Source organism: Nanorana parkeri, unplaced genomic scaffold, assembly GCF_000935625.1.
Source record: "Nanorana parkeri isolate BGI_ZX_2015 unplaced genomic scaffold, ASM93562v1 scaffold53, whole genome shotgun sequence".
Classification (NCBI taxonomy): Eukaryota; Metazoa; Chordata; class Amphibia; order Anura; family Dicroglossidae; genus Nanorana; species Nanorana parkeri.
The window spans coordinates 1,986,686-2,000,709 of NW_017306321.1; the positions used below are offsets into that span (position 1 = coordinate 1,986,686).

General features: G+C 45.0%; 1 protein-coding gene across 1 annotated transcript in view; it reads right to left on the minus strand.

Moving 5' to 3' along the window:
* The window catches only part of ITSN2 (intersectin 2), a 107,399-nt gene extending 97,359 nt beyond the window's left edge, over window positions 1-10,040 (minus strand). Inside the window, exons 1-2 of the mRNA XM_018575523.1 lie at window positions 9,933-10,040; window positions 2,864-2,956 (exon numbers count right to left, since the gene is read on the minus strand). Coding sequence (XP_018431025.1) covers window positions 2,864-2,956; window positions 9,933-9,975 — 136 coding nt within the window. The 5' untranslated portion in view covers window positions 9,976-10,040. The remainder of the gene's footprint in view (window positions 1-2,863; window positions 2,957-9,932) is intronic.
* Between the last annotated feature and the right edge of the window lie 3,984 nt (window positions 10,041-14,024).

Consider the following 14,024-nt stretch of genomic DNA (forward strand, 5'->3'; position numbering starts at 1 on the left):
ACAGAAGCAGAGCCCCCCCCCCCCCCCCCCCCAAAAAAAATGTGAGGGATTTCATACCATTTCTATGTCAACGTAAAACTAAAAAAAAAAGCATTTGTCTACAGACTCACTTTAATTAAGAGATTATCCTTCACTCAACAAACTCGGATTAGTAAGGCATTCCAACACCTAATGCACTTAATGAATGGAGCCTGAGAAAGGTATATATATATATAATGGGTGAATATGCCGATTTAGAATGAAGATGCCAAGAAATTAGAGACACCCAGTAGGTGGACTGTGTTTCCTACATTAAAAGCAGTTATGCCGATCTAAAACAAGAGATCTGACTTCACTTGCATTTTCATTACAGGTCACCGATTCCAAAAATACTGAATCCAGAGACAGCCAAGCAACTAATATTTTCAGAAGATAAGTAATTACAGCTTTTCTTTCATGGTGGGCTGTATGGTAAATGCAAAATGTTCACGATTGCCTGAAACAGTCCAAAAGTAGACCTTCTCCAGTATCCACACTGGAGAGAAGACCTGGTGTCAACACACGGATTTCGAAGGCTCAATTGAACTTTCAGTTTGAATCCACTAAATGTGTTCTAGGTACATCAAAGCAAAAGCTGCAACGTCTTACAGTTTGTGATGTTTAGACAGACACGGCCTAAGCAGTAAAAGGCTGTCCCATGCCAACATTCTGTAGGGAAGGACACTTACCCTCCGTGTAGAAGCAGTGGTTACTCTGCAATGGCCAGGTCCACCCCCTGATGAGTCAGACACACAGCTCTGTAATCAGATATACATACAGCCTCGCCTGGAGAACGATAGGTTTGACTCGCTACAGGGTGCATCTGACCAATGCTGGGAGACCACTGCTTCCACAGAGCAAGGGTTCTTCTCTGCAGCAGGGACAGTTTTTTTTATTTGGGCTGTCTATTTACATGCAGCTATCAGGAAGCACATGTGTGTTGACAGAGCCACCCAAACACCAGGCATTCACTACTAGTTGTTATCTAGAATAGCAAGATACCAGATTAAAGCACAACCCAGATCCTCCCTTCTAGAAAGTACATGTGGGGTTAAGGTCTGGACTCTGTGGTGACCAATCCATGTGTGACAATGATGTCTCATGCCCCCTGAACCACTCTTTCACAATCTGAGCCCGATGAATCCTGGTATTGTCATCTTGGAATATGCCTAATGTGCCATCAGGGAAGAAAAAAAATCGATTGATAGAAATACCTGGTCATTCAGTATATTCAGGTAGGCAGCTGACCTCATTTTTTGGGGACATAATATTGCTGAACACAGACCTGACCAACTAAAGCAACCCCAGATCATAACACAACCCGAAATCCAGGTGGTGACTTCTTTTTTGGCCAGGCAGTGCATGTTTAATGGTCAAGTAAAGATTTTACTGAAATGAAGAAAAGAAAAATTATATGAAATTGACCAAAACATATCAGTTTCCCTTTAATGTGTCACACAGACACTGGCTGGGCGTCTGGGTCAGGATTGTGCTGACAGCATCGATCTCCCCGAGTCAGCTTTATGAGGGATGACATAGCAGTCCTGTGAAGTCACTCATTTGTACAACTGAACAGTACAGGCTTGCACCACGGCGCTGCAGTCTGTTTAATATTTGATGAAACTCCAGTCTGCTTGCTGGCTGCGGGGTGCCAGTACTAATGCTAAGAAGTTATGCTGTGCTGTCGTAATATCGGCACTAAATTGTAATTCCACCTGCGGCAAAAATAATCCACTTTAAATGAGGAAAATTTCAATGTGGTACAAAGGAAGGGACTCGGCTTAAAGGTGCACTCCAGATGAAAGTGAAAACTTTGTATTAGACATGAAACTTTAACCAAAAACCCTTCTTTAAAGTCACACTGAACTCAGGAGTTATACCTTGTGGAATTTTCTCTGTAGTTAAAGCGGACCTTTAACCCCTTTTTTACTAAAAATCAAATCAGCATGCCGTTTTGCACGGCCATATGAAAATCACATTACATTCATTTGTTAAACATTTTTGCTTTTACTTGCAATTACTGGTCAAGCGAGGCATTGGTGATGTAGCCCTGGCCATGTCAAGTTAGGCACTGGTGGTGTAGCCCTCGTCTGGTCAAGTGAGGCCCTGGTGATGTAGCCCTGGTCTGGTCAAGTGAGACACTGGTGCTGTAGCCCTGGCCTGGTCAAGTGAGGCACTGGTGGTGTAGCCCTGGCCTGGTCAAGTGAGGCACTGGTGGTGTAGCCCTGGCCTGGTCAAGTGAGGCACTGGTGGTGTAGCCCTGGCCTGGTCAAGTGAGGCACTGGTGGTGTAGCCCTAGCCTGGTCAATTGAGGCACTGGTGGTGTAGCCCTGGCCTGGTCAAGTGAGGCACTGGTGGTGTAGCCCTGGCCTCACAGATACATCCTGGTAAGGTTACATCACCAGTGCCTTCCTGGGAAATCTCATCTGTAAACTGCATAATCTTGCGAGATCTCAAATAACTTGCACTGTCACAGGTTCCAGGAGTCAGATCCAGAGATCCAGGAAGTAAAGGGAGATGGATGTATCTGCCATTAGTAAAAATGGCCACTGTGAGAAGAATGGGAGTAAGTGAAAAACGAGGTATGCAAAGAATAAAAAACCTGCAATTATCTATAAGTATCTGTCAGTAGATTGCCATTTCTAAAGGTGCTCTTGTTGTCATTTTGAACATAAGGATGACGTTCCTCTTTAAATGCCGTCTATGAAGGCGCACTAGTTTGCATTTCTTTTCACAGTGTAGCAGTGCTATATAAATAATTTATTGAGTACAATACATTAATAAAACACAATCATCCTCACAAATGGAATACTTGTGCTTCATTGTAAAGATTTCCGAGACTCACCGGTAATCAGTCCACCAATTGGCTTCAGGCTGGCAAACTGCTTGTCGTGTTTGGCCCGCTCCTCCGTAGTGATCGCCCACATATTTGGCCCACCTGTAAACAAAGATCTGAAAGTTACCAGCAGTTCCTGTGCGTTGAATCACATCTGTATTGGGTACGAGTCTGCCACCAGCCCTATTACCACCGCCTGTCACCTGCTCGGCAGCAGTACAATTATAACCAGCGCTCACAAGACTTAAAAAGGACAATAGGACGGAAGTGACACACGGTTACAGAAGCTGCCTGCAGCCAAGTCTGTTTTCTATGTGGTTCTGCAACTTCCTGCAGCTGGGAGCTCTCGTTACCCGCTGTAGACAAGAACAACCACAGGGCATGCTGGGACATGTAGTTCTATGATGGACAGAGAGTCACAGATTGTCTAAGGCTACTATCGCCATTTAGGAGGCAAGTTAAAAAGGTATACTCCTGCCAAAATAAAATAAAAAACATGCCCTGAAATGCATACAGGAAACAGCCCCTTGGTACTGCAAAATACCCTCGCAGTGGACCCCCTCACAATGCAAAGATAAGTCTAGGAGTAGAGGAATAGGGAGTAGCACTTAACTTATTTCTTACTCCTGTAGGCTTACGACATCTGTGCAACCAATTCCCTGAAGCTCCCCTCTAAGGCCATACAGGCCATGGTCGCAAGTTTGCCTTGTTCACATACAAATGTAGGGCCACTGGCCCTGTATTGTATGTGATGACAGCAAGGGACCGTCCCCAGCCCAGAGCATCAGGGAGAAGAGGAGAGCACTGGACCTGGATTTAAGGTAAGTAATACAGAGTGACTCATCATCTCCCCCCTAGAGTTAACAAGCCTTTAATTCTTGTAGTGCAGGGAAAAGTGAAGGGTGGGCACCGCAACAGTATTTTTTTTTCCAACCCGGACAATTTTAAACAAGCGAAATGAAAGGACAGTAGCCCAACCGGACAGCAGAAATAGTAACTAGACATTTTCTAAACAAATCCAGTCCGACTATCATTTTCCCCAAATAGGCTTGCCCCAGGAGGTATCTTTACCCCTTAAGCTGATGAGCACCCCCTAACCCCCCCCCCTCCCCCCCATCTGATCCTACCTATGCATATTTGAATAGTAGTTCATAAGTGCACAGCCACTTGCCATCCAATGTTCATAGGCAACGTCTGGGCTGGTATACATGGGCATTTGTGTTTTTCTGCTGCCAGCAATGTATGAAACATTGGCATGCCTCTAGAGTCATTCAATAAGATGAAGCCTTTATTGCAGTCACAATAAAGTGTCAAAGTCACAATAAAGGACACATTCTATTGAAATAGAGGTATATGGATATTGAGTTCATGACTTCACGTTTGTTGGCCAATGTTTTCCCCATCCCAGCTACAAGCCAAGGACCCAGAGGTGATAGATAATGGGCATAAACATAGAGTGGAGAGACAGCTCAACCTTTTTACGACTGAGTGGCCCATGAGCTGTAGATAAGATAAGATATTTATTTCAGGGGTTTCCCAACATCTATAACATATTTTAAGGGTTCCCTAGGAGTAAAAAGGTTACGTAAGGCTGCATTAGAGCCTCTTTGCAGGTGGATTTTGAAAATCTATTACAACATTCTGCCCGTTGTCCATCACCTCTGGGTCTTTGGCTTGTAGCTGGGATGGGGAAAACATTGGCCAACAAACGTGAAAGCATATATAATAAAATGTATGAGACCAAACTGCACGTTTTTGGTCTCATAAATTTCAATAGGACTTCCTAGAGAATGCGTTTTCTGTGTGATATTTTTCCCCTAAAAACCATCTCCTCCTCCTAGTAACAAGCTTTTTATTGGATAAAACAAAAAGGCTCAAGCTTGAAATGGCATGAAAAACACAGACACAAAAAAAAAAATATGCTAAAACACCAGCTTCAAAACTGTCTGGAAATGCTCTGGTAAAAGTGTAAATGGGGGTAAAGAGACTTGCTGCATTTTTTCTGCACCTGATGTCAGTGCTGGTCACTGCATTGTTGCTGAGCCACAGTGAACACAAATGAATGCATTGTCACTGTGATGTTTTAATAAAGTTTAAACAAAAGTAAAAAAAGAAAATGTAAACAGTGCCATGCTTTGCAACAACGCAAGGTATCATTGGCCACCACAGGCTCACATTGGACACCAGGCCACACGTGAAATGGTTTGTTTTGGTGTGCAGGCTGGTGTGAACGAGCCCTAACAGAGCATCGGTGGAATATGCCATTTCCTCTCTTCATTTTATCTTCTATTCCTTATAATCCCTCAAACATGTTCCTTTTTTTATCCTTCTGCTCCTTTTTCTCCACATTGCTGCCAGCCCTGCTGTGTTGACAGACTGAGATTCCCAAACTGAGTGTTCCCAGCATTCGGGAGAACTCCTGTCAACACAATTCCTCTTCCCTCCCGTCCTGCTCCTTCTCCAATGCATTTTCTTTCTTCTTTATGGTGCTGCCAAACCAAAATGGCTCCCATTCACAGGAGGAAGTCTTGTCAGCACAACCTCTCTTCCCCGTCCTGCTCCCTCTGTCTTCATTGCTGCTAGATCTCATTCCGCTTGCACTTTCGACAGTCTGAGTTTGCAGTTGCACATGACAGTAGGGTGAACTCTGGTCAATACAGTTGGAATCTCATACCCACTACTTCCCCCTGGCCCCATCCATCCCAACACTGGTGTTCCTTGGCATCCTGCATGGGGGATAGTTTACGCACCCCTGGGTGGCTAGGAATCAACTGCAATGGTGGAGGTGGTGGAGCCCCTGAGAAGCTCACAGACCCATAGGGGTTCTAAACCCACAAACAAAAATGTAATATATTGCAGCTTACCAGTCAGATACGGTGGCTGCATTTGTTCTTCTGGCTTTATTTCCTTTTTTGTTTGCCTATGAATCCTGCGCATAACAAACTTCTTGTCCTAGGGTGGCTACACTCACTAGCTCCACTGTATCTACGAAGGAATCCATGGTGCACCCAGGCTGGACAAACATGTCTTTCTATCTTCATCTCCATTACATAGGGAGGAATTAGTAGTCGGATAGAAGTGACGTTTGAGACCGATCAGCTGTTCAAGGCAGATGATCTGTTCTCCTGCACATGCGCAGTGAGCCGATCTACCCTGGGACAGCTGACAAAGCGCTGGAATGCTTGACCTAATGCGCACTGGTCACACATTTCAACGTAGTTACAAACTTTGATAGAACGCCGGCTCTAAAAATGATTGGTAGAGTATTATTGTTTGGGCAGCTGCCTACAAAACAGGGTTCTCCCCAGATCCAGGTGTTCAGGAGATCCGTATGTAGAACAGGAGCACCAAACCCACATTTTAAGGGGTTGATCTACTAAAGGCATGTAGGCCGTTCACTTTGCAAGGAAAGTTTCCCCTAGCTTGGTGAAGGGGGTTTAAATTCACTTTGCAAAGAATACCAAATTACATGCAAGGAAAATGAAAGAAAAGTGCTTGCATATGATTGAATGATGGAGGTCAGAAGAGCTTCACCTCATTCCCTAAAAGAAGGGGAAACGTTCCTTGCAAAGTGAACAGCCTATTTGCCTTCCGTAAATCAACCTCTAAGCGTCCATAAAAATATTTGATTGATTCCACAATTGGCAGAAGGATGACAAAATACCCAATGTATTTTGGGGGGCCCAACAGCCCCCTTCATCAAGGTTACAAAAGATACAAATAATAAAATAAAGGTAGCATACATTTTTCATGACACCTTTCATGTGTACAACCATTATTTTATTCTTCGGATCTTTTTTGCTTTGATGAAGGGGAATTATTGGGCCACGAAACATGTTGGCTATCTGTTATCTTTCTGCCATTGGTAGAATCAACAAAACACATTTCTGGGCTCTTAGACCCCATTCACACTGAGCGGTTTGTTGCACGATTTCCGCTCATAAATCGCGCATTTTTCCGCACGATATCGCACCATGTAGCTTGTCCAATGCATTTCAATGGAGCTGTTCACATCTCACATGCAGCTCAATGTCGCCTGTAGCTCGTCGCTCGTACATGACCCCTTTTTCCCGCAGATGTCATGCGATTCGGCCCCAATAATCAATGGTGTCGCTCAAAGTCGCGCATTACCGGCGATATTGTACGACCTTATCGCGCTACAGAGGGGTAACTTTTGCATTGCAAAATGGAAGGAAAGAATTATGTCACATCAAGACCGCTGTTGATTGTTTACATCTCAATGTAGCAGCGACCAAGTCCCTCCCAAAAGTCGCGCTACGTAGCGCGCTAAAATGTGCATTGTCGCTCAATATCGCGCTTTGTAGCTCAATACCGCTCAGCACCGAATCGCGCAGAAAAACGTGCCATGTCACTCAGTGTGAATGGGGTCTTAAAGCAACCACATCTAAGGACTGGTAAACTGCAATGTATTTTTGGTCCTGAGTTCAGATACACTTTAACTGGAATATTGTTTACTTTCACCACAATACAGAAGAAATGGGATCAGCGGAGCTTTATAAACAGGCAAATCTGTGAAAATTGATCATTTTCCATGAGAGATGAAAAGAGCAAAATATCAATTTGCACCAGTTACAAACGGGCCCTATAGCACGAGCTCCCAGTGGCCTCCATGGGGATTAATCCACACATTATAAAACGCAGCATGAAAGGATATTTTCTATGCTGAATTCCACACTCCCACATTGGCAGAAAATCTCTGATTACACGATATAGCCGTACAGAATCTCAATAGTGTGGAGAGTGTTGGGAAATAATTAGCTTGTGGTTGTCTGTGCGTCTCACAATTTTACGCAACACTTCAATGACTTCAGACAGACAGCTGCTTGAAAGATGAAAATCAAAAGAGCTTTACTGAATATATGCAAGTGTAATGACTGAACTGCTCTTCTCCTGAGCCAATTCGACTTTTTATTACTCCTATGGCACTATAAGAAATCATAAGCTGAACTCTGGGAAGGGGGGGGCTTTATCCTTGCAGTGGGACCCCCTCTCTTCCGGCTCCTGTTGCCTAGGAGATAATGAATGAGGCGATATACTTACATTACTGCTCACTCCCCCGGGAGCTGGCCCTGTCCAACGTCCTGGGTGGTGGGCGGTCCCTCAGCAACCTCACTTAGAACGTAGGACTGCTAGTGTGTAGGTAAAGGCTCTTGGGAGGTGTAGTTCTGGGGACGTGTCTACATCAACAAGAACATAGCTCCCAGCAGCTGCCCCTGCAAGAACTTGGCCTGGAAATTATGTCACAGGGAGTAATAAACGCTGTATCTCACTACAGGGACAAAGGGCTAGGACATGCTCTAGAGGGGAAGATGGAGGTTTACAGATATGCCTGGACGTGCACTGTAAGGATGCTCTCCTTAAATTCAGGCAAACATATATAAATCAGGCATGTCCAATTTGATAAGGTGGGGCACCCAGGACTTGAAGCATCTCTGAATAACACAGGTTGACTAAGCATATAAAAATAACTTGAAATAATTTTTATATGTCAGCTGTGGAAAGGAATGGAGGTGGGGAGAGAAGACGGATCTTTGTATGTGTGTGAGCTAGGGATATTCGATATCGTGTACCGATATTTCTTTTCAGTACTCGCCAATACCGAATACTGATACCGGAAGTCCCATTAAGGAAGCCGGGCGGTGTAATAACTTGCCGCCCGGCTTCCTGATTAGCCGCGAAGCCATCTCCATGGTCCTTCGCCACCACTTGATGATGAAGCATGGAGATGGCTTTCTGACCAATCAGGAAGCCGGAGGGGGAGGTAATGACTCGACTTCCTGATTGGATAGCTTCCTGACCAATCAGGAAGCTGAGCGGCGAGTCATTACAAGTGACAGAGGGATGGTTAAGAAGAATGCAGTCATTGACAAGAGGCTGCAGTTCCACATACAACATAGGAGCACTGCAAATACTCTGGTAAATATTGCTGCAAAGTATGGTGCCAAATGCATATACCATATGTATGTTTTCTACATGGCATTAACAGTTCACTTAGAGGAGACCTGGATTAAAAAAAAACAAAACACATTTTGTGCTTTCTCTGTAATTCTTAGAGATTTTAGCTTCAGTATTTGGTGTGTAGGCAAGACTGCAGTAAGCTCAGACAGATAGAGTAGTTTGAACCAGTGAACACCATTGGATGCTCTTTGCAGAGGCTGCCTTATGAACTACAACTCAACGTCTGAACCAGGTAAACTTCATAATTGCTTGATGGCAGCAATGCATTGTGGGATATGTGGTCTTCAGAAATGGAGATTGCATCACATCAAGCATCAGGGGAAGAGACACAAAGCACACTGGGAATGCAGGAAGTTGGTGGAAGTGACGGGCAGACGGAAGGCAGCGCTCACTACATAAAAGGGATTTTTTCATGTAAGCTTTGATTGCATTATCAGAGACAGCTCTACTATGTATTCCTATTACAATTCTGATGTTATAAAGTCCCAGCATATCTTAGTCTGTTATAACTCCTTTAAGGATACTGGCAGCCATGCAGCTTTATCCTGTGGGTAGTGATGAGCCTGCACTTGCTGCAAACCCAGTTTGCCTGAGTTCCCCCAAGCCTGCTCAATACTCTGACTGCCACCCTTTCAGCCCAACCCAATCAGTTGCAGGCAGGCGCATTCCCCACCCTGCAGCTATTCGCTACAAAAGGGAAGGAGAAAGCCCGCCCCAACTGCCAGCACTGATTGGGTCAGGAGGAGGGGGTGGCAGTCAGAGTTTTGACCGGGCTTGGGCGAACTGGGTTGGCACCAAGACCCTACCAGTGGGCATTCGGATGCAGTGTCAGTATGAAAATGAGTGATTTTGTCAGGGTGGTTGCCAAATTTCCATCCTTGCAACCAATATTGCAACATAACTTTTGCACTTCCACAATATTTGGTAATATTAAAAGGTCTAGGTGTCACAGAATAAACTCCTGTGTGTTCCCTTCATCACCTCCCTGTATATCCCATCACCTGTTACACCGATCAGTCACATATACAGAACATATCTCATCACAAGCCCACAGCGGACACAGTGGTATGTCAGTGAGAGTGTGTCAAGTTGTACTCACCATTCAGGGCCGTGGGAAAGTGAGGCATGGTGTTCTGCAGCATGTCTTGTTAACTCCGGGCCATCTGCAAACACAACACACAAACACAGGCTTGTTAATAATGCAGCTGCCTGTATTCCAGAGCACGGGGGCCCTGCTGAGCACAGAGAGGCCGCTTCCTAATGACGGATTCTCTCTCTACAGGAAGACAATGAGAGGGTTGCCGGTGTCCGCTCTACACACACGCTCTGTCTTTGGAGGGGGCTGGGAGAGGTCACACCGCACTGCATGGCGGACGCCAAAAGGACCACTGGAACTTGTCTAACCCGATTTACTGATTTCCCTGCTAGGAAATGATTGATCCGAACCATCGTAAAGTGCAGCGGCATTGTGTGGTTTTACTCCACGATCAAGGAAAGGAAATCATATCACTTCTCTGGGGAGTTAAATACTCATACACTCGAGGTGACAGCTGGCCACTTGCTGTGAGATGCTCATATAATAACAGCAAGATATCAAACTACTTTGAGTTTACAATTCAAAAATGGAACATTAGGGAAAATATCTGCACTGGCCCAGTAAGTCCCCGATAACCTGTTAACCTGACTGTACGCAGCAGCCTGTTCTTCTCTATGGGAGTATGTGGCCGTACACTCACCCGAGCTGCACATCCGTGCGGGTGCAGGTGTCTACTCGTACGCAGGCAGGATGGATCCTGCCTGCGTCCGAGCATGGACACCCGCACAGATGTGCAGTTCGGGGGAGTGTACGGCGTCGTACGGCATACTCCCATAGAGAAGAACAGGCTGTTGTGTACAATCACACGCAGCACCTGTCCTTCCCGGGAGCGACCCGATACGGCCGCTCACACAGCACGGATCTGTACGGGCTGGCTCTTCACAGTGTAAATGAGGCCTTATAAATAGTCCAATAGACTCATTTTTGAGCTCTGATGGGGTATTGACAGCCATCTCAAACATTCAAAATCCTTTGTCCAGTTTGAATAAAGAATTTTAAAAAGCATTACAAATCATCACATTCAAAACAATTTATGTCCTTGTATGGCACCTTATGGTCAAAAAACTAAAATAAATCTGTATTTCTATAATTAATTTCTGTAAGTTCTATCCCGCTCCTAATAACAGGATCCATCTAGAAGTTTGTAAACCTACTTAATGACGATGCCCATACAGGCCCGGATTTCCCACAAGGCCACGGAGGCCCGGCCTCGGGGCGGCAGAGTGCCGAAATAGGATGGACTTCCTCAATGTACTGACACCATTTAGCTGTGGAGGTGCATTTCCTTGCATCACCACTCTCACAGAGCCTGCCTTCTAAACTACAACTCAACGTCTGAACAATGTAACATTATCATTGCTTGCTGGAAGCATTGCATTGTGGGCCATGTAGTCTTCAGAAATCAAGACTACATCCCTTCAAGCAGCAGGGTAAGAGACGCAAAGCACACTGGGAATCCAGGAAGACGGAAGGCAGCGCTCACTACATAAAAGGGATTCTTTTCAAGTAAGCTTTGATTGCATTATCAGAGACAGCTCTACTATGTATTCCTATTACAATGCTGATGTTATAACAGGAGAGGAGATGCTGGGACTTCAAACGTCCTTTAAGAGGATGTACATCGACCCCTTAGTGAAGACTATTCTGAATGTGCAATAATGCCTCTGTATCCTATCCCCAGCATATAAGCATTAACCCCTTATTGCCCAGTCTCCAGCTCAGGTGCAGAAGGTGATAACTATCAGATCAGTTCATCTTTTGACTCATAAATTGTGGTTATGGATCTTTCCATAATCTGCAAAAAAAGTTTATGGTCCTAGCTTGACAGAAGCAGGGAAGTGGTCCTGATAATGCATACAGGCACCCATTCACATAACAAATTATAAAGTAGCAGCATGGGAGCCAACCACTCCAACCTCCCAGTCCTATCCTGCACATATTTCCCCCATCATACCCTACATACTCCTCTCCTGCACATGCAGACCGCAGTCATACCCTTGCACTCCTCTACTACACATACTGTATGTGGTCATGACCACTGCGCTTTGCATCTGAACATACAGCCACCTGCCATGCTCTCTGCACTCCTCTTCTGCATATACTACTCTGTCTTACCCGCTGCACTCTTCTCCTCGACATACTGCCCACTGCCATGTCTTCCACGCTGCTGCAAATAATCTCCATGCCTCTCTCCTGCAAACACCTCCCCCATCAAACCCTCTGCCCTCCTCTCCCTGAGATACTGCCCACTGTCATACCCTCTATACTCCTGCACATACCTTCCCCTATCATACCCTCTGCCCTCCTCTCCCTGAGATACTGCCCACTGTCATACCCTCTATACTCCTGCACATACCTTCCCCTATCATACCCTCTGCCCTCCTCTCCCTGAGATACTGCCCACTGTCATACCCTCTATACTCCTGCACATACCTTCCCCTATCATACCCTCTGCACTCCTCTCCTGCACATACTGCCCACTGTCACTCCATTCACATTATTCCCCAGCATATATTGCCTGCAAGACATTTCTTTAGCATTGCTTGTTATATCCCCAACACTTTCTATTCTGGAATGGCCAAACTTTTCCTATTATTAACTAAACTGAAAAGAAGGTAAACCTAAGAACTAGACTGCAGATAATTGACGCTCAGCATCCTAAGGGAGCAATCCCTTGTAACAGGAGACAAGACGGAGCATGCCTAAACACACCAGAGGAGTTCATTACAAAGATTCCAGTGTTACACTTATTAGAGACACATCTAGAAAGCAGCTAGCGTTGCTCCCTCTACTCTCACCCTCACAGCTCCCAGTAACACACAAAGCTTCCGCGTGGCATGTATTACACTATACTCCACATCCAAACTTGACAGGAAGTGTTCTGTACTCTGACCTCGACTACCACCGTGTGAGCTCTACAACAAGTGCCAGCCATTTGTAATTTTGACCTGTTATTTACAAAGTCCTGCCAGACTACACAGCAGGGTTGGCGACCTCATGTATCTCTATTGCACTTAAAGTGACATTAAAGTCAAAAGGTTTTTAAGCCATTTTAAATCCCAATGAAAATCACTTACAATGGACATTGCTCCTTGATGTTGAAAAGTTTTATTTTTCTGCAGAATCAGCTGGTCCCCTGAGCACTGGTCCTGATATCCTGTATTAGGGTGACTCCTTTCCCTTGCAGGGTCCTATGGAGCCATAATCTTCTGTGTGCTAGTAAGCTGTGTGTCTCCACAAACACAGCAAGGCAAACCACTTGCTTCCCTCTCCTTCGAGCTCGTAGATGGACATTTGCTGGAGACTGTTATGCAAATACTGATCCCGTACTGGACAGGATGTTGAGGGAAGCAAAACAGAGAGTTGGAGCTGTTTTGAAACTCGATGACTGCAAGTGTTTGGGCAAAAATATAGACAAATAATGTGCTGGGCAATGTAGATTTGTTTGATCTGGAATTCATGCTGAAAACATTTTCAGAGTTTAATACCACTTAAAGCAATATGCCCTGGACACCTTCTTGCCCCCCAGCCTGCTAAAGAACAAAGAAAGAGCAGGAGAATACAGATGAGTCAGCTCCCTGTTCTCTACGCCTGTCAGCATGCTCCCGGTCACTGCATGAGCATACAGCACACCTGATTGGCTCCTAGTACTACCCCTCCCTCTCCTTTGTTGCATGCTGCTGCTTAGATTACCAAAAGAGGTTGATGCCAAGTCAAATTCATATGCTACCACTAATTGAGGTTTCAATGACTACATGCTAGATTTAAGGGAGGTGCAATTCCAAGCTTAACAATCAAGAAAGGTAGTATAGATAGTATAGATTGTACAGTGCGATCTTTCAATAAACAAGTGTAATAGGTTGATGTAGCCAGTAAAATTGATCTTTAGAATTGGAATGCAATGCGTTCTCTCCCTGCAGTTCATGCACCTTATATCAGAAAACAAGAAGGCATTCGTGCAGATGTATTCGGGACCGACATAACCTGATGAAACGCATGCATGCTCTCATTTTACACCACACGCTTTGTTTACCTTCTCTGACATATGCCTGGCATGATACTATAAGCAAGCACATTTTTATTAATCCTTGCAAT